The sequence below is a fragment of the Physella acuta genome, unplaced genomic scaffold (genome assembly GCF_028476545.2).
Source record: "Physella acuta isolate Inbredline_101_S28 unplaced genomic scaffold, ASM2847654v3 ptg000108l, whole genome shotgun sequence".
In the NCBI taxonomy this organism is placed as follows: Eukaryota; Metazoa; Mollusca; class Gastropoda; family Physidae; genus Physella; species Physella acuta.
Window position 1 is genome coordinate 101034 of NW_026731628.1, and position 22621 is coordinate 123654.

A 22621-nucleotide genomic window follows, 5' to 3' on the forward strand; every position below is an offset into this window, starting at 1 on the left:
TCATTTTGTATTTTTACTTTAATTTTTTACTTTCTCGTATACAGAGTATGGAGAAAGTATTGTTTCAGTTTCAACAGAAAAGTTGTTTAAAACAAAAACTAAATGAAACTTCTCATTTTTAAAGCTCAGATTTGAATACCTTTTTGTGAATATTGTACGAGAGAGTGTCGCCAGTTGTATGTCCTGTAACTAAACATGTCCCAGCTAGTTTATGTCAGATTCTAATGTTCTCTGTTTTGTGAATGTTGTACCAGAGTGTCGCCAGTTGTAAACATGTCCCAGCTAGTTTATGTCAGATTCTTGTGATCTCTGTTTTGTTAATGATCGCACGCACGCATCTGTTTCACTGGTGCTAACATCTACTGATGACGCCCTTACACAAACCCTTACATTTTTTGGTAATCTTTCTAAACTTGCCTTAATTTCTTCCTTTCAAGTACAGCCATCACAATAAAAGCAACTCTATTTAAATCAATTGCATTAATACATTTAATACCGAAAGAATTCAAAGAAACATCGGCCATCAGGAAAAACTCGACTGGTAAGCGAACACGCCGTTAATTTTTTGAAAGGTGTCTGGACCAGCCATCACGTGATTCGTGCCGTCACGGTTCAGTCGGTAAATGTTCCTGTACAGTAGGAGAATACACGTTATATTCAAACAGTTGTAAGGTCCTATACAGTAGGAGAATAAGTGTTATATTCAAACAGTAGTAAGCATTTATTAATGGGTTATTAATTCTTATAGGAAAACGAGGTAGTATTTTGACAGATGTGATGGTTTAAAAGATGAGATTGAACAGTTGGGATGATGTAAATGTTGACATCGAACAGTTGGGATGATGTAAGTGTTGACATTGGACATTTGTGATGATGTAAGTGTTGACATTGGACATTTGAGATGATGTAATTGTTGACATTGGACAGTTAGGATGATGTAAGTGTTGACATTGGACATTTGTGATGATGTAATTGTTGACATTGGACAGTTGGGATGATGTAATTGTTGACTGGACAGTTGGGATGATGTAAGTGTTGACATTGGACAGTTGGGATGATGTCACAGATGACATTGGACAGTTGGGATGATGTAAGTGTTGACTGGACAGTTGGGATGATGTCACAGATGACATTGGACAGTTGGGATGATGTAAGTGTTGACTGGACAGTTGGGATGATGTAAGTGTTGACATTGGACAGTTGGGATGATGTAAGTGTTGACATTGGACAGTTGGGATGATGTAAGTGTTGACATTGGACAGTTGGGATGATGTAAGTGTTGACATTGGACAGTTGGGATGATGTAAGTGTTGACATTGGACAGTTGGGATGATGTCACAGATGACATTGGACAGTTGGGATGATGTAAGTGTTGACATTGGACAGTTGGGATGATGTAAGTGTTGACATTGGACAGTTGGGATGATGTCACAGATGACATTGGACAGTTGGGATGATGTAAGTGTTGACATTGGACAGTTGGGATGATGTAAGTGTTGACATTAGACAGTTGGGATGATGTAAGTGTTGACTGGACAGTTGGGATGATGTAAGTGTTGACATTGGACAGTTGGGATGATGTAAGTGTTGACATTGGACAGTTGGGATGATGTCACAGATGACATTGGACAGTTGGGATGATGTAAGTGTTGACATTGGACAGTTGGGATGATGAAGGTGTTGACATTGGACAGTTGGGATGATGTAAGTGATGACATTGGACAGTTGGGATGATGTAAGTGTTGACATTAGACAGTTGGGATGATGTAAGTGTTGACTGGACAGTTGGGATGATGTAAGTGTTGACATTGGACAGTTGGGATGATGTAAGTGTTGACATTGGACAGTTGGGATGATGTCACAGATGACATTGGACAGTTGGGATGATGTAAGTGTTGACATTGGACAGTTGGGATGATGAAGGTGTTGACATTGAACAGTTGGGATGATGTAAGTGTTGACATTGGACAGTTGGGATGATGTCACAGATGACATTGGACAGTTGGGATGATGTAAGTGTTGACATTGGACAGTTGGGATGATGTAAGTGTTGACATTGGACAGTTGGGATGATGTAAGTGTTGACATTGGACAGTTGGGATGATGTCACAGATGACATTGGACAGTTGGGATGATGTAAGTGTTGACATTGGACAGTTGGGATGATGTAAGTGTTGACATTGGACAGTTGGGATGATGTAAGTGTTGACATTGGACAGTTGGGATGATGTCACAGATGACATTGGACAGTTGGGATGATGTAAGTGTTGACATTGGACAGTTGGGATGATGAAGGTGTTGACATTGAACAGTTGGGATGATGTAAGTGTTGACATTGGACAGTTGGGATGATGTCACAGATGACATTGGACAGTTGGGATGATGTAAGTGTTGACATTGGACAGTTGGGATGATGTAAGTGTTGACATTGGACAGTTGGGATGATGTAAGTGTTGACATTGGACAGTTGGGATGATGTAAGTGTTGACATTGGACAGTTGGGATGATGTAAGTGTTGACATTGGACAGTTGGGATGATGTAAGTGTTGACATTGGACAGTTGGGATGATGTCACAGATGACATTGGACAGTTGGGATGATGTAAGTGTTGACATTGGACAGTTGGGATGATGTAAGTGTTGACATTGGACAGTTGGGATGATGTCACAGATGACATTGGACAGTTGGGATGATGTAAGTGTTGACATTGGACAGTTGGGATGATGTAAGTGTTGACATTGGACAGTTGGGATGATGTAAGTGTTGACTGGACAGTTGGGATGATGTAAGTGTTGACATTGGACAGTTGGGATGATGTAAGTGTTGACATTGGACAGTTGGGATGATGTAAGTGTTGACATTGGACAGTTGGGATGATGTCACAGATGACATTGGACAGTTGGGATGATGTAAGTGTTGACTGGACAGTTGGGATGATGTAAGTGTTGACATTGGACAGTTGGGATGATGTCACAGATGACATTGGACAGTTGGGATGATGTCACAGATGACATTGGACAGTTGGGATGATGTAAGTGTTGACATTGGACAGTTGGGATGATGTAAGTGTTGACATTGGACAGTTGGGATGATGTAAGTGTTGACATTGGACAGTTGGGATGATGTCACAGATGACATTGGACAGTTGGGATGATGTAAGTGTTGACTGGACAGTTGGGATGATGTAAGTGTTGACATTGGACAGTTGGGATGATGTCACAGATGACATTGGACAGTTGGGATGATGTCACAGATGACATTGGACAGTTAGGATGATGTAAGTGTTGACATTGGACAGTTGGGATGATGTCACAGATGACATTGGACAGTTGGGATGATGTCACAGATGACATTGGACAGTTGGGATGATGTAAGTGTTGACATTGGACAGTTGGGATGATGTAAGTGTTGACATTGGACAGTTGGGATGATGTAAGTGTTGACATTGGACAGTTGGGATGATGTAAGTGTTGACATTGGACAGTTGGGATGATGTAAGTGTTGACTGGACAGTTGGGATGATGTAAGTGTTGACATTGGACAGTTGGGATGATGTAAGTGTTGACATTGGACAGTTGGGATGATGTAAGTGTTGACTGGACAGTTGGGATGATGTAAGTGTTGACATTGGACAGTTGGGATGATGTCACAGATGACATTGGACAGTTGGGATGATGTAAGTGTTGACATTGGACAGTTGGGATGATGTAAGTGTTGACATTGGACAGTTGGGATGATGTAAGTGTTGACATTGGACAGTTGGGATGATGTAAGTGTTGACATTGGACAGTTGGGATGATGTAAGTGTTGACATTGGACAGTTGGGATGATGTAAGTGTTGACATTGGACAGTTGGGATGATGTAAGTGTTGACATTGGACAGTTGGGATGATGTAAGTGTTGACATTGGACAGTTGGGATGATGTAAGTGTTGACATTGGACAGTTGGGATGATGTAAGTGTTGACATTGGACAGTTGGGATGATGTCACAGATGACATTGGACAGTTGGGATGATGTCACAGATGACATTGGACAGTTGGGATGATGTAAGTGTTGACATTGGACAGTTGGGATGATGTAAGTGTTGACATTGGACAGTTGGGATGATGTAAGTGTTGACATTGGACAGTTGGGATGATGTAAGTGTTGACATTGGACAGTTGGGATGATGTAAGTGTTGACATTGGACAGTTGGGATGATGTAAGTGATGACATTGGACAGGTGGGATGATGTAAGTATTGACATTGGACAGTTGGGATGATGTCACAGATGACATTGGACAGTTGGGATGATGTAAGTGTTGACATTGGACAGTTGGGATGATGTAAGTGTTGACATTGGACAGTTGGGATGATGTAAGTGTTGACATTGGACAGTTGGGATGATGTAAGTGTTGACATTGGACAGTTGGGATGATGTAAGTGTTGACATTGGACAGTTGGGATGATGTAAGTGTTGACATTGGACAGTTGGGATGATGTCACAGATGACATTGGACAGTTGGGATGATGTAAGTGTTGACATTGGACAGTTGGGATGATGTAAGTGTTGACATTGGACAGTTGGGATGATGTAAGTGTTGACATTGGACAGTTGGGATGATGTAAGTGTTGACATTGGACAGTTGGGATGATGTAAGTGTTGACATTGGACAGTTGGGATGATGTAAGTGTTGACATTGGACAGTTGGGATGATGTAAGTGTTGACATTGGACAGTTGGGATGATGTAAGTGTTGACATTGGACAGTTGGGATGATGTAAGTGTTGACATTGGACAGTTGGGATGATGTAAGTGTTGACATTGGACAGTTGGGATGATGTAAGTGTTGACATTGGACAGTTGGGATGATGTAAATGTTGACATTGGACAGTTGGGATGATGTAAGTGTTGACATTGGACAGTTGGGATGATGTAAGTGTTGACTGGACAGTTGGGATGATGTAAGTGTTGACATTGGACAGTTGGGATGATGTCACAGATGACATTGGACAGTTGGGATGATGTAAGTGTTGACATTGGACAGTTGGGATGATGTAAGTGTTGACATTGGACAGTTGGGATGATGTAAGTGTTGACATTGGACAGTTGGGATGATGTAAGTGTTGACATTGGACAGTTGGGATGATGTAAGTGTTGACATTGGACAGTTGGGATGATGTAAGTGTTGACATTGGACAGTTGGGATGATGTAAGTGTTGACATTGGACAGTTGGGATGATGTAAGTGTTGACATTGGACAGTTGGGATGATGTAAGTGTTGACATTGGACAGTTGGGATGATGTAAGTGTTGACATTGGACAGTTGGGATGATGTAAGTGTTGACATTGGACAGTTGGGATGATGTCACAGATGACATTGGACAGTTGGGATGATGTAAGTGTTGACATTGGACAGTTGGGATGATGTAAGTGTTGACATTGGACAGTTGGGATGATGTAAGTGTTGACATTGGACAGTTGGGATGATGTAAGTGTTGACATTGGACAGTTGGGATGATGTAAGTGTTGACATTGGACAGTTGGGATGATGTAAGTGTTGACATTGGACAGTTGGGATGATGTAAGTGTTGACATTGGACAGTTGGGATGATGTAAGTGTTGACATTGGACAGTTGGGATGATGTAAGTGTTGACATTGGACAGTTGGGATGATGTCACAGATGACATTGGACAGTTGGGATGATGTAAGTGTTGACATTGGACAGTTGGGATGATGTAAGTGTTGACATTGGACAGTTGGGATGATGTAAGTGTTGACATTGGACAGTTGGGATGATGTAAGTGTTGACATTGGACAGTTGGGATGATGTCACAGATGACATTGGACAGTTGGGATGATGTAAGTGTTGACATTGGACAGTTGGGATGATGTAAGTGTTGACATTGGACAGTTGGGATGATGTAAGTGTTGACATTGGACAGTTGGGATGATGTAAGTGATGACATTGGACAGGTGGGATGATGTAAGTATTGACATTGGACAGTTGGGATGATGTCACAGATGACATTGGACAGTTGGGATGATGTAAGTGTTGACATTGGACAGTTGGGATGATGTAAGTGTTGACATTGGACAGTTGGGATGATGTAAGTGTTGACATTGGACAGTTGGGATGATGTAAGTGTTGACATTGGACAGTTGGGATGATGTCACAGATGACATTGGACAGTTGGGATGATGTAAGTGTTGACATTGGACAGTTGGGATGATGTAAGTGTTGACATTGGACAGTTGGGATGATGTAAGTGTTGACATTGGACAGTTGGGATGATGTCACAGATGACATTGGACAGTTGGGATGATGTAAGTGTTGACATTGGACAGTTGGGATGATGTAAGTGTTGACATTGGACAGTTGGGATGATGTAAGTGTTGACATTGGACAGTTGGGATGATGTAAGTGTTGACATTGGACAGTTGGGATGATGTCACAGATGACATTGGACAGTTGGGATGATGTAAGTGTTGACATTGGACAGTTGGGATGATGTAAGTGTTGACATTGGACAGTTGGGATGATGTAAGTGTTGACATTGGACAGTTGGGATGATGTAAGTGTTGACATTGGACAGTTGGGATGATGTAAGTGTTGACATTGGACAGTTGGGATGATGTAAGTGTTGACATTGGACAGTTGGGATGATGTCACAGATGACATTGGACAGTTGGGATGATGTAAGTGTTGACATTGGACAGTTGGGATGATGTAAGTGTTGACATTGGACAGTTGGGATGATGTAAGTGTTGACATTGGACAGTTGGGATGATGTAAGTGTTGACATTGGACAGTTGGGATGATGTAAGTGTTGACATTGGACAGTTGGGATGATGTAAGTGTTGACATTGGACAGTTGGGATGATGTAAGTGTTGACATTGGACAGTTGGGATGATGTAAGTGTTGACATTGGACAGTTGGGATGATGTAAGTGTTGACATTGGACAGTTGGGATGATGTAAGTGTTGACATTGGACAGTTGGGATGATGTAAGTGTTGACTGGACAGTTGGGATGATGTAAGTGTTGACATTGGACAGTTGGGATGATGTAAGTGTTGACATTGGACAGTTGGGATGATGTAAGTGTTGACATTGGACAGTTGGGATGATGTCACAGATGACATTGGACAGTTGGGATGATGTAAGTGTTGACATTGGACAGTTGGGATGATGTAAGTGTTGACATTGGACAGTTGGGATGATGTAAGTGTTGACATTGGACAGTTGGGATGATGTTTGTGTTGACTGGATAGTTGGGATGATGTAAGTGTTGACATTGGACAGTTGGGATGATGTCACAGATGACATTGGACAGTTGGGATGATGTCACAGATGACATTGGACAGTTAGGATGATGTAAGTGTTGACATTGGACAGTTGGGATGATGTCACAGATGACATTGGACAGTTGGGATGATGTCACAGATGACATTGGACAGTTGGGATGATGTAAGTGTTGACATTGGACAGTTGGGATGATGTAAGTGTTGACATTGGACAGTTGGGATGATGTAAGTGTTGACATTGGACAGTTGGGATGATGTCACAGATGACATTGGACAGTTGGGATGATGTAAGTGTTGACTGGACAGTTGGGATGATGTAAGTGTTGACATTGGACAGTTGGGATGATGTCACAGATGACATTGGACAGTTGGGATGATGTCACAGATGACATTGGACAGTTGGGATGATGTAAGTGTTGACATTGGACAGTTGGGATGATGTCACAGATGACATTGGACAGTTGGGATGATGTCACAGATGACATTGGACAGTTGGGATGATGTAAGTGTTGACATTGGACAGTTGGGATGATGTAAGTGTTGACATTAGACAGTTGGGATGATGTAAGTGTTGACTGGACAGTTGGGATGATGTAAGTGTTGACATTGGACAGTTGGGATGATGTAAGTGTTGACATTGGACAGTTGGGATGATGTCACAGATGACATTGGACAGTTGGGATGATGTAAGTGTTGACTGGACAGTTGGGATGATGTAAGTGTTGACATTGGACAGTTGGGATGATGTCACAGATGACATTGGACAGTTGGGATGATGTAAGTGTTGACATTGGACAGTTGGGATGATGTAAGTGTTGACATTGGACAGTTGGGATGATGTCACAGATGACATTGGACAGTTGGGATGATGTAAGTGTTGACATTGGACAGTTGGGATGATGTAAGTGTTGACATTGGACAGTTGGGATGATGTAAGTGTTGACATTGGACAGTTGGGATGATGTAAGTGTTGACATTGGACAGTTGGGATGATGTCACAGATGACATTGGACAGTTGGGATGATGTAAGTGTTGACATTGGACAGTTGGGATGATGTAAGTGTTGACATTGGACAGTTGGGATGATGTAAGTGTTGACATTGGACAGTTGGGATGATGTAAGTGTTGACATTGGACAGTTGGGATGATGTCACAGATGACATTGGACAGTTGGGATGATGTAAGTGTTGACATTGGACAGTTGGGATGATGTAAGTGTTGACATTGGACAGTTGGGATGATGTAAGTGTTGACATTGGACAGTTGGGATGATGTAAGTGTTGACATTGGACAGTTGGGATGATGTAAGTGTTGACATTAGACAGTTGGGATGATGTAAGTGTTGACTGGACAGTTGGGATGATGTAAGTGTTGACATTGGACAGTTGGGATGATGTAAGTGTTGACATTGGACAGTTGGGATGATGTCACAGATGACATTGGACAGTTGGGATGATGTAAGTGTTGACTGGACAGTTGGGATGATGTAAGTGTTGACATTGGACAGTTGGGATGATGTCACAGATGACATTGGACAGTTGGGATGATGTAAGTGTTGACATTGGACAGTTGGGATGATGTAAGTGTTGACATTGGACAGTTGGGATGATGTCACAGATGACATTGGACAGTTGGGATGATGTAAGTGTTGACATTGGACAGTTGGGATGATGTAAGTGTTGACATTGGACAGTTGGGATGATGTAAGTGTTGACATTGGACAGTTGGGATGATGTAAGTGTTGACATTGGACAGTTGGGATGATGTCACAGATGACATTGGACAGTTGGGATGATGTAAGTGTTGACATTGGACAGTTGGGATGATGTAAGTGTTGACATTGGACAGTTGGGATGATGTAAGTGTTGACATTGGACAGTTGGGATGATGTAAGTGTTGACTGGACAGTTGGGATGATGTAAGTGTTGACATTGGACAGTTGGGATGATGTAAGTGTTGACATTGGACAGTTGGGATGATGTAAGTGTTGACATTGGACAGTTGGGATGATGTAAGTGTTGACATTGGACAGTTGGGATGATGTAAGTGTTGACATTGGACAGTTGGGATGATGTCACAGATGACATTGGACAGTTGGGATGATGTAAGTGTTGACATTGGACAGTTGGGATGATGTAAGTGTTGACATTGGACAGTTGGGATGATGTAAGTGTTGACATTGGACAGTTGGGATGATGTAAGTGTTGACATTGGACAGTTGGGATGATGTAAGTGTTGACATTGGACAGTTGGGATGATGTAAGTGTTGACATTGGACAGTTGGGATGATGTCACAGATGACATTGGACAGTTGGGATGATGTAAGTGTTGACATTGGACAGTTGGGATGATGTAAGTGTTGACATTGGACAGTTGGGATGATGTAAGTGTTGACATTGGACAGTTGGGATGATGTAAGTGTTGACATTGGACAGTTGGGATGATGTAAGTGTTGACATTGGACAGTTGGGATGATGTCACAGATGACATTGGACAGTTGGGATGATGTAAGTGTTGACATTGGACAGTTGGGATGATGTAAGTGTTGACATTGGACAGTTGGGATGATGTAAGTGTTGACATTGGACAGTTGGGATGATGTAAGTGTTGACATTGGACAGTTGGGATGATGTAAGTGTTGACATTGGACAGTTGGGATGATGTAAGTGTTGACATTGGACAGTTGGGATGATGTAAGTGTTGACATTGGACAGTTGGGATGATGTAAGTGTTGACATTGGACAGTTGGGATGATGTAAGTGTTGACATTGGACAGTTGGGATGATGTAAGTGTTGACATTGGACAGTTGGGATGATGTAAGATGTAAGTGTTGACATTGGACAGTAGCGATGCCACGTGGGACATGTATGATGCTGTCACCTACCATTTGGTCCAGTCGCTGTAGTAAATGTACTGTGATGTGATGGTCAGACCGAAGAAGTGAGCGGTGTAGTCCCTGAAGAGAACTTTTCTGTGGGTGCCGTCAATGTTGACCACCTCGATGGTTTTACGACCCGAGTCACAGAAATACAACAGGCCAGCTAAAGTTGGGGACGTAAGGGAAAGGTTGGGTTAATCAAAACACAATGTTACATTTTGTATGTATGTATATATATATATATATATATATATATATATATATATATATATATATATATATATATATATATATATATATATATATATATATATATATACATATATATATATATATATATATATATATATATATATATATATATATATATATATATATATATATATATATATATATATATATATATATATATATATGTATGTATGTATGTATGTATGTATATATATATATATATATATATATATATATATTATATATATATATATATATATATATATATATATATATATATATATATATATATATATATATATATATATATATATATATATATATATATATATATATATATATATATATATATATATATTGTGTCCCAACATTCAAATGTAAAATGTTAATGTAAAATTGACAAATATAACCATTTTAAACCATCCGAAATGGATCAAACCTGTTAAACAATATTTGAGTGTTAAAAGTTTGTAAACAAAATGGAAGCTACCGTCAGGATCAACAGCGATGCCGTTGGGTTGAGAAAGTCCAGTGTTGACGAGCGTCTGTCGGTTAGAACCGTCGTAGTTTGCTTTCTCAATCTTAGGAGAAGCGCCCCAGTCAGTCCAAAACACAACACTGAAACCAATGGCCACAATAGTATTGTCTCGGTGCATCTAGACTTCAATCTAGAGCCTTATTTGTTCATATAGATCTAGAACATCTTCCCCTATCTATTGATGTAGTTAATGTAGATCTAGAACATCTTCCCTTATCTAGTGATGTAGTTGATGAGGACCAACCTATCCAGTCTTCCTATCTATTGATGTAGTTGATGAGGACCAACCTACCCAGTCTTCCTATCTATGGATGTAGTTGATGTAGATCTAGAATATTCCCCTATCTATTGATGTAGTTGATGAGGAACAACCTACCCAGTCTTCCTATCTATTGATGTAGTTGATGAGGAACAACCTACCCAGTCTTCCTATCTATTGATGTAGTTGATGAGGAACAACCTACCCAGTCTTCCTATCTATTGATGTAGTTGATGAGGAACAACCTACCCAGTCTTCCTATCTATTGATGTAGTTGATGAGGAACAACCTACCCAGTCTTCCTATCTATTGATGTAGTTGATGAGGAACAACCTACCCAGTCTTCCTATCTATTGATGTAGTTGATGAGGAACAACCTACCCAGTCTTCCTATCTATTGATGTAGTTGATGAGGAACAACCTACCCAGTTTTCCTATCTATTGATGTAGTTGATGAGGAACAACCTACCCAGTCTTCCTATCTATTGATGTAGTTGATGAGGAACAACCTACCCAGTCTTCCTATCTATTGATGTAGTTGATGAGGAACAACCTACCCAGTCTTCCTATCTATTGATGTAGTTGATGAGGAACAACCTACCCAGTCTTCCTATCTATTGATGTAGTTGATGAGGAACAACCTACCCAGTCTTCCTATCTATTGATGTAGTTGATGAGAAACAACCTACCCAGTCTTCCTATCTATTGATGTAGTTGATGTGGAACAACCTACCCAGTCTTCCTATCTATTGATGTAGTTGATGAGGAACAACCTACCCAGTCTTCCTATCTATTGATGTAGTTGATGAGGAACAACCTACCCAGTCTTCCTATCTATTGATGTAGTTGATGTGGAACAACCTACCCAGTCTTCCTATCTATTGATGTAGTTGATGAGGAACAACCTACCCAGTCTTCCTATCTATTGATGTAGTTGATGAGGAACAACCTACCCAGTCTTCCTATCTATTGATGTAGTTGATGTGGAACAACCTACCCAGTCTTCCTATCTATTGATGTAGTTGATGAGGAACAACCTACCCAGTCTTCCTATCTATTGATGTAGTTGATGAGGAACAACCTACCCAGTCTTCCTATCTATTGATGTAGTTGATGTGGAACAACCTACCCAGTCTTCCTATCTATTGATGTAGTTGATGAGGAACAACCTACCCAGTCTTCCTATCTATTGATGTAGTTGATGAGGAACAACCTACCCAGTCTTCCTATCTATTGATGTAGTTGATGAGGAACAACCTACCCAGTCTTCCTATCTATTGATGTAGTTGATGAAAAACAACCTACCCAGTCTTCCTATCTATTGATGTAGTTGATGAGGAACAACCTACCCAGTCTTCCTATCTATTGATGTAGTTGATGAGGAACAACCTACCCAGTCTTCCTATCTATTGATGTAGTTGATGAGGAACAACCTACCCAGTCTTCCTATCTATTGATGTAGTTGATGAAGAACAACCTACCCAGTCTTCCTATCTATTGATGTAGTTGATGAGGAACAACCTACCCAGTCTTCCTATCTATTGATGTAGTTGATGTGGAACAACCTACCCAGTCTTCCTATCTATTGATGTAGTTGATGTGGAACAACCTACCCAGTCTTCCTATCTATTGATGTAGTTGATGAGGAACAACCTACCCAGTCTTCCTATCTATTGATGTAGTTGATGAGGAACAACCTACCCAGTCTTCCTATCTATTGATGTAGTTGATGAGGAACAACCTACCCAGTCTTCCTATCTATTGATGTAGTTGATGAGGAACAACCTACCCAGTCTTCCTATCTATTGATGTAGTTGATGAGGAACAACCTACCCAGTCTTCCTATCTATTGATGTAGTTGATGAGGAACAACCTACCCAGTCTTCCTATCTATTGATGTAGTTGATGAGGAACAACCTACCCAGTCTTCCTATCTATTGATGTAGTTGATGTGGAACAACCTACCCAGTCTTCCTATCTATTGATATAGTTGATGTGGAACAACCTACCCAGTCTTCCTATCTATTGATGTAGTTGATGAGGAACAACCTACCCAGTCTTCCTATCTATTGATGTAGTTGATGTGGAACAACCTACCCAGTCTTCCTATCTATTGATGTAGTTGATGAGGAACAACCTACCCAGTCTTCCTATCTATTGATGTAGTTGATGAGGAACAACCTACCCAGTCTTCCTATCTATTGATGTAGTTGATGAGGAACAACCTACCCAGTCTTCCTATCTATTGATGTAGTTGATGTGGAACAACCTACCCAGTCTTCCTATCTATTGATGTAGTTGATGAGGAACAACCTACCCAGTCTTCCTATCTATTGATGTAGTTGATGAGGAACAACCTACCCAGTCTTCCTATCTATTGATGTAGTTGATGAGGAACAACCTACCCAGTCTTCCTATCTATTGATGTAGTTGATGAGGAACAACCTACCCAGTCTTCCTATCTATTGATGTTGTTGATGAGGAACAACCTACCCAGTCTTCCTATCTATTGATGTAGTTGATGAGGAACAACCTACCCAGTCTTCCTATCTATTGATGTAGTTGATGTGGAACAACCTACCCAGTCTTCCTATCTATTGATGTAGTTGATGAGGAACAACCTACCCAGTCTTCCTATCTATTGATGTAGTTGATGAGGAACAACCTACCCAGTCTTCCTATTTAGTGATGTAGTTGATGAGGAACAACCTACCCAGTCTTCCTATCTATTGATGTAGTTGATGAGGAACAACCTAACCATTCTTTCTATCTATTGATGTAGTTGATGAGGAACAACCTACCCAGTCTTCCTATCTATTGATGTAGTTGATGAGGAACAACCTACCCAGTCTTCCTATCTATTGATGTAGTTGATGAGGAACAACCTACCCAGTCTTCCTATCTATTGATGTAGTTGATGTGGAACAACCTACCCAGTCTTCCTATCTATTGATGTAGTTGATGAGGAACAACCTACCCAGTCTTCCTATCTATTGATGTAGTTGATGAGGAACAACCTACTCAGTCTTCCTATCTATTGATGTAGTTGATGTGGAACAACCTACCCAGTCTTCCTATCTATTGATGTAGTTGATGAGGAACAACCTACCCAGTCTTCCTATCTATTGATGTAGTTGATGAGGAACAACCTACCCAGTCTTCCTATCTATTGATGTAGTTGATGAGGAACAACCTACCCAGTCTTCCTATCTATTGATGTAGTTGATGTGGAACAACCTACCCAGTCTTCCTATCTATTGATGTAGTTGATGAGGAACAACCTACCCAGTCTTCCTATTTAGTGATGTAGTTGATGAGGAACAACCTACCCAGTCTTCCTATCTATTGATGTAGTTGATGAGGAACAACCTAACCATTCTTTCTATCTATTGATGTAGTTGATGAGGAACAACCTACCCAGTCTTCCTATCTATTGATGTAGTTGATGAGGAACAACCTACCCAGTCTTCCTATCTATTGATGTAGTTGATGAGGAACAACCTACCCAGTCTTCCTATCTATTGATGTAGTTGATGTGGAACAACCTACCCAGTCTTCCTATCTATTGATGTAGTTGATGAGGAACAACCTACCCAGTCTTCCTATCTATTGATGTAGTTGATGAGGAACAACCTACCCAGTCTTCCTATCTATTGATGTAGTTGATGTGGAACAACCTACCCAGTCTTCCTATCTATTGATGTAGTTGATGAGGAACAACCTACCCAGTCTTCCTATCTATTGATGTAGTTGATGAGGAACAACCTACCCAGTCTTCCTATCTATTGATGTAGTTGATGAGGAACAACCTACCCAGTCTTCCTATCTATTGATGTAGTTGATGTGGAACAACCTACCCAGTCTTCCTATCTATTGATGTAGTTGATGAGGAACAACCTACCCAGTCTTCCTATCTATTGATGTAGTTGATGAGGAACAACCTACCCAGTCTTCCTATCTATTGATGTAGTTGATGTGGAACAACCTACCCAGTCTTCCTATCTATTGATGTAGTTGATGAGGAACAACCTACCCAGTCTTCCTATCTATTGATGTAGTTGATGAGGAACAACCTACCCAGTCTTCCTATCTATTGATGTAGTTGATGAGGAACAACCTACCCAGTTTTCCTATCTATTGATGTAGTTGATGAGGAACAACCTACCCAGTCTTCCTATCTATTGATGTAGTTGATGAGGAACAACCTACCCCGTCTTCCTATCTATTGATGTAGTTGATGTGGAACAACCTACCCAGTCTTCCTATCTATTGATGTAGTTGATGAGGAACAACCTACCCAGTCTTCCTATCTATTGATGTAGTTGATGAGGAACAACCTACCCCGTCTTCCTATCTATTGATGTAGTTGATGTGGAACAACCTACCCAGTCTTCCTATCTATTGATGTAGTTGATGAGGAACAACCTACCCAGTCTGCCTATCTATTGATGTAGTTGATGAGGAACAACCTACCCAGTCTTCCTATCTATTGATGTAGTTGATGAGGAACAACCTACCCCGTCTTCCTATCTATTGATGTAGTTGATGAGGAACAACCTACCCAGTCTTCCTATCTATTGATGTAGTTGATGAGGAACAACCTACCCAGTCTTCCTATCGAGTGCCAGACCCCGCGGTTGGTCCACGTTGGCGCTGACTATCTTGAAGCCAGAACCGTTTGGATCCACCGATACGATCCTCTTGTTGCCGGCATCCGTATAGAACAGCACATTCCTGGACTTGTCGATGGCAAGCCCGTCAATCACACTGCCTGGTGTTTGGGTAAAGAGATCGATCAACATCAAACACACGGCTCAACTACACAGAGATCGATCAACATCAAACACACGGCTCAGCTACACAGAGATCGATCAACATCAAACACACGGCTCAGCTACACAGAGATCGATCAACATCAAATACCTAACACACGGCACAGCTACATATAGATCGATCAACATCAAACACCTAACACACGGCACAGCTACATATAGATCGATCAACATCAAACACAAGGCTCAGATACACAGAGATCGATCAACATCAAACACACGGCTCAGCTACACATAGATCGATCAACATCAAACACACGACACAGCTACATAAGTTAATGCTTACAATTACTCGAAGGATAGAGAACAAAGCGTATTTGTTTCACTTGAAATCGACTCAACCGAGAATAGTCTTCTAAGTATTCGAAAGGCACTTTGAATATTTTAAAAATGATGTCCTTGTTATTTAAATAAATATGGTTAAAAATCTGTTTGACTTTTGTTGGACTTTACTAAATATTGTCGTAATTTCAATAACTAAGGAAAGCTTTTTAAAAGCCAAAAGCAATTTAGTTGAATTTATTTATCACAGCAATAGAAAACAAAAATGGCTAAACTTTAAAAATTGTATCGACAGTTTTGAGTACAAATTGCTATAGATTTGTATTTTTACCTTCTCGTGTATACGAAGTAATCGTGCAAAAAAAAAATGAGAATTTTGCAAATCTCGACGTTTTAGGGCTCCCTGAGTCGGAAAAACATAGTTTTGCAATCTTTTCCGTATGTCTGTTTGTATGTGTGTCTGTGTGTCTGCGTGTGTGTGTGTGTGTGTGTAAACACAATAACTTGAGTACCGTTACAGCTAGGTTGATGAAATTTCATATATAAGTATTATATTACAATCGTAGATCTGTATCAACTTTTGAGCGATTTCCGATAACCGGAAGTGGAACTTTTTCTACTTTGAATTTTTCAAAAGCTTATTACTTGAGTACTATTTTCAGATAGACAAATGAAATTTCCCACATAAGTAAAAGATTTAATTCTCTGCCTTCTATCAAATTTTGAGTAATTTCCGTCGAACGGAAGTAGTAATTTACGCTATTTCCGATTTCTCAAAAAAACTTTCGAGAAAGTTTAGGGGAGATCACTCCCGGTTTATTTTTAATTGGGTTTTCAGAATATCGACCACAGAATTCCTGTAAAGCCAATCCATGTTTGTCGTATGCAAGTGAAACTTCAGGTTATAACTTAGGCTTGATGAAAACAAATAGAAATGTAGCATGAAACTCAAAAAATCATTTTCATGTTCTCTTGATTTGCAACTTCTATAACATTGATTCTAAAAATATTACATTTCTGAATTATTTTCTGGCTTAAGTTTTAATTTTTTATTATTTTACGGTCGCTCTGATTGCAATATCTAATTAAACACGTTTTTTTAAATCCATGTCAACAATAATGATGTAAGAATGTGTGTCTATTAGAATTGATGTATCTAGAGTTAATTTTTAAAAGCACATTTTTGCTTAAAAATGTTTAGACTCTATGGGCATATATTTTTTTAAAAAGACAATGAAATATTTGAAACCAGAGAAAGTATGACTGACCTGGCGGAATATTCGGCAGAGAGTGTACACTGGTCCCTCTGTGGTTCGTGGTTCGAATCTCTGAGCCGTTTGTGTACACCTCAGAGAAGTAGATGAGTTGGTCGTTGGGGTCAAAGGTGATGGCCACAGGGTTGGGTGAGTAGCCCACTGGGATCATTGTGTAGCTGTGGGCATGGACAAATTGGTGTCAAAGTTTAAATGACAAATTGGTGTCATAGTTTAAATGACAAATTGGTGTCATAGTTTAAATGACAAATTGGTGTCAAAGTTTAAATGACAAATTGGTGTCATAGTTTAAATGACAAATTGGTGTCATAGTTTAAATGACAAATTGGTGTCATAGTTTAAATGACAAATTGGTGTCATAGTTTAAATGACAACTTGGTGTCATAGTTTAAATGACAAATTGGTGTCAAAGTTTAAATGACAAATTGGTGTCAAAGTTTAAAGGACAAATTGATGTCATAGTTTAAATGACAAATTGGTGTCATAGTTTAAATGATAAATCGGTGTCATAGTTTAAATGACAACTTGGTGTCATATTTTAAATGTCAAATTGGTGTCATAGTTTAAATGACAAATTGGTGTCATAGTTTAAATGACAAATTGGTGTCATAGTTTTAATGACAAATTGGTATCATAGTTTTAATGACAAATTGGTGTCATAGTTTAAATGACAACTTGGTATCATAGTTTAAATGACAACTTTATGTCATAGTTTAAATGACAACTTGGTATCATAGTTTAAATTACAAATTGGTGTCATAGTTTAAATGATAAATTGGTGTCATAGTTTAAATGACAAATTGGTGTCATAGTTTAAATGACAAATTGGTGTCATAGTTTTAATGACAAATTGGTATCATAGTTTTAATGACAAATTGGTGTCATAGTTTAAATGACAACTTGGTATCATAGTTTAAATGACAACTTTATGTCATAGTTTAAATGACAACTTGGTATCATAGTTTAAATTACAAATTGGTGTCATAGTTTAAATGATAAATTGGTGTCATAGTTTAAATGACAAATTGGTGTCATAGTTTAAATGACAAATTGGTATCATAGTTTAAATGGACAAATTGAAATTCTGACATGTCTGCTAATGTCATCTATTCGGTTTACTTGCAAACGTCTGTGTGAGTTACGTGGTAATTTGATAACCTATCATCTCCACCCCACTCACCTGTATGTGTTTAGATCCATTCGCACGATTAGTCCAGTATCGACCTGAGCGAAGATCAGAAAATTGTCAATTGGACTATCTGAAACATAAGTCAATTGGACTATCTGAAACATAAGTCAATTGGACTATCTGAAATAAGTAAATTGAATCATCTGAAATAAGGCAATTGCACTATCTGAAACATAAGTCAACTGGTGTATCAGACACACAAGTGTATAGGGCTATCTAAAACCAGTCAATTGGACTATCTAAAACAAGTCAATTGGACTATCTGAAACATAAGTCAATTGGACTATCTGAAACATAAGTCAATTGGACTATCTGAAACATAAGTCAATAGGACTATCTGAAACATAAGTCAATTGGACTATCTGAAACATAAATTAATTGGACTATCTGAAACATAAGTCAATTGGACTATCTGAAACATAAATGATTTGGACTATCTGAAACATAAGTCAATTGGACTATCTGAAACATAAATTAATTGGACTATCTGAAACATAAATTAATTGAACTATCTGAAACATAAGTCAATAGGACTATCTGAAACATAAGTCAATTAGACTATCTGAAACATAAGTCAATAGGACTATCTGAAACATAAGTCAATAGGACTATCTGAAACATAAGTCAATTGGACTATCTGAAACATAAATTAATTGGACTATCTGAAACATAAGTCAATTGGACTATCTGAAACATAAATGATTTGGACTATCTGAAACATAAGTCAATTGGACTATCTGAAGCATAAGTCAATTGAACTATCTGAAAAAAGTAAATTGAATTATCTGAAACATAAGTCAATAGGACTATCTGAAACATAAGTCAATTGGACTATCTGAAACATAAGTCAATTGGACTATTTGAAACATAAGTCAATTGGACTATCTGAAACATAAGTCAATTGGACTATCTGAAACATAAGTCAATTAGACTATCTGAAACATAAGTCAATTGGACTATCTGAAACATAAGTCAATTGGACTATCTGAAACATAAGTCAATTGGACTATCTGAAACATAAGTCAATTGGACTATCTGAAACATAAGTCAATAGGACTATCTGAAACATAAGTCAATTGGACTATCTGAAACAAATCAATTCGACTATCTGAAACAAATGAATTGGGTTATCTGAAACAAATGAATTCGAATATCTGAAACAAATCAATTTGGCTAACTAAAACACAAGTCAATTGGACTATCTGAAACAAATCAATTGGACTATCTGAAACAAGCCAACTGGACTATCTGAAACAAGCCAACTGGACTATCTGAAACAAGCCAACTGGACTATCTAAAACAAGCCAACTGGACTATCTGAAACAAGTCAATTGGACTATCTAAAACAAATCAATTGGAATATCTGAAACAAGCCAATTGGACTATATGACACATAAGTCAATAGGTCTATCAGGCATACAAGTGTATAGGGCTATCTAAAACACAAACCAACTGGACTAGCAAAGATTGTGAATACCTTGAAATGTTCTCACCTGTAACACCTGTTTGTACAGGTGGTTCACAGAGAACGCCCGCGTCCTCAGTGTGAGCACAGTTGTGGACGGCCCAGTTGTCTGGGTCTATGCCACATGTGGCTATGTGGTTCTCACTGCCAGTGCAGTAAACCCCATCCAAGGATATAAGTCCGTTACCAGCGCCATTGACACTGTTGGAGGTTGCTTTGGCTTTTGTTCTGTAGATGATGGTCAGCAGGCTATAACTATGGTCTATTTTTAGGGGATAGTCAATAGACTATAACGATGGTCTATTTTTAGATGATGGTCAGCAGACTATAACTATGGTCTATTTTTAGATGATAGTCAATAGGCTATAACGATGGTATATAGATGTTATTTAATTTGTCAATACTAAGTCACTGGCGCGATATTATTCAGGGAAATCTAAAAATATGAGGTGAATGGTGGCGTCTAAGGTAGACAGACACCGTTAAATATTACAATAGAGTTAGTTATAACGTAAATTTAAGGGATACAACACTCGACTCTTCATCTTAACTAATGATCATGCACAGAAGATGTAAGCACTCTGTTTTTAATTAGGTCATCACCTGTCGAAACCCAGCATGTGACACACCACCTTAGCGTCATTGTCGTCCCACGTGTCGTCACATATTGTCCCCCACTGACCGTTGGCGTAGATCTCCACCCTCCCTGTGGTAGCGTCCCCGTACCCAGCCAGTCTCACGAACACGCGGCTCTGGTCAAAGTGTAGGGGTGATTGTGTTGCCAGACCTGATGGCGAGAAGATTAGAGCAACACTTTATCTCAGCCCTTGAACACTTTATCTCAGTCCTTGAAGAATGAAACTTACTTCGGCAGGATCATTTATGACAAAGATAGGAAGTTATGATTCAGGTAGGAAAAGTTATGAATGAGGAGAGTAGATTTGTACTAGCATGTAACCTATCAGCATTTAACTGAGGGCTCCTTATTTATTTTATAAACAGCAATAATCGATATAAGAATTAACTTTTAGATGAACTTACAAACTGTAAAACTAAAGTGGACAACACCTGACGCCTACAAATCTAGTTCTACCACCTCTGACACCTGCCAATCAAGTTCTACCACCTCTGACACCTGCCAATCAAGTTCTACCACCTCTGACACCTGCCAATCAAGTTCTACCACCTCTGACACCTGCCAATCAAGTTCTACCACCTCTGACACCTGCCAATCAAGTTCTACCACCTCTGACACCTGCCAATCAAGTTCTACCACCTCTGACACCTGCCAATCAAGTTCTACCACCTCTGACACCTGCCAATCAAGTTCTACCACCTCTGACACCTGCCAATCAAGTTCTACCACCTCTGACACCTGCCAATCAAGTTCTACCACCTCTGACACCTGCCAATCAAGTTCTACCACCTCTGACACCTGCCAATCAAGTTCTACCACCTCTGACACCTGCCAATCAAGTTCTACCACCTCTGACACCTGCCAATCAAGTTCTACCACCTCTGACACCTGCCAATCAAGTTCTACCACCTCTGACACCTGCCAATCAAGTTCTACCACCTCTGACACCTGCCAATCAAGTTCTACCACCTCTGACACCTGCCAATCAAGTTCTACCACCTCTGACACCTGCCAATCAAGTTCTACCACCTCTGACACCTGCCAATCAAGTTCTACCACCTCTGACACCTGCCAATCAAGTTCTACCACCTCTGACACCTGCCAATCAAACCTACCCGCCAGATCAGTGCCGTACTTGTGTATCTTGATCTCTGACAGTTGTTTGAAGCTTGGCGGTCCGACTGAAGTCAGACCTGAGCCATCTTTTTTAACCCGCATCGGCGTGCTGAGATAGACAAAGGCTGCGTTAGGTTTCACGTGGAATAGCTCGAGTCAGACACAACATTACAGCAAGATTGTCACATTTAACCCAAGGTCAACTTAGTCACAAAATTACAACAAAACATTCAACACTAAAACAACCATTCAAATCACAAACACCACAACAAAACATTCAACATTAAAACAACCAATTCAAATCGCAAACACCACAACAAAAGATTCAACATTAAAACAAACTTTCAACTCAGACGCAATATTACAACCAAACTTTCAACATAAAACTAAAACGGTTGTACAACTGATATCTAGAATCATGACGTAACTGTCTGTTCCAGTCAGTGTAGTACAAGTAATCTCCAAACACATCCAGCGAGAAGAAATGGGCGCTGCTATCTCTTAAAATAACCCTTCTGTTGGCGCCATTGAGATCCATAGTTTCTAGTGTTCCCAGACCACCGTCAACAAAATACAGCATGTTGGCTGGTAAAAAAATAATTCAAGTCAATCACACTTCACTTAACACAT

The 22621-nt window shown here is 39.5% G+C and overlaps 1 protein-coding gene across 1 annotated transcript in view; it reads right to left on the bottom strand.

Moving 5' to 3' along the window:
* Positions 1-471: 471 nt before the first annotated feature.
* Positions 472-22621, bottom strand: part of LOC131933823 (low-density lipoprotein receptor-related protein 4) — a 36978-nt gene continuing 14828 nt past the window's right edge. Inside the window, exons 11-20 of the mRNA XM_059290379.1 lie at positions 22420-22576; positions 21991-22100; positions 20842-21025; positions 20267-20466; positions 18765-18843; positions 17579-17742; positions 15802-15967; positions 10890-11017; positions 10175-10331; positions 472-629 (exon numbers count right to left, since the gene is read on the bottom strand). Of these exons, the coding sequence (XP_059146362.1) occupies positions 524-629; positions 10175-10331; positions 10890-11017; positions 15802-15967; positions 17579-17742; positions 18765-18843; positions 20267-20466; positions 20842-21025; positions 21991-22100; positions 22420-22576 (1451 nt within the window). The 3' untranslated portion in view covers positions 472-523. The remainder of the gene's footprint in view (positions 630-10174; positions 10332-10889; positions 11018-15801; positions 15968-17578; positions 17743-18764; positions 18844-20266; positions 20467-20841; positions 21026-21990; positions 22101-22419; positions 22577-22621) is intronic.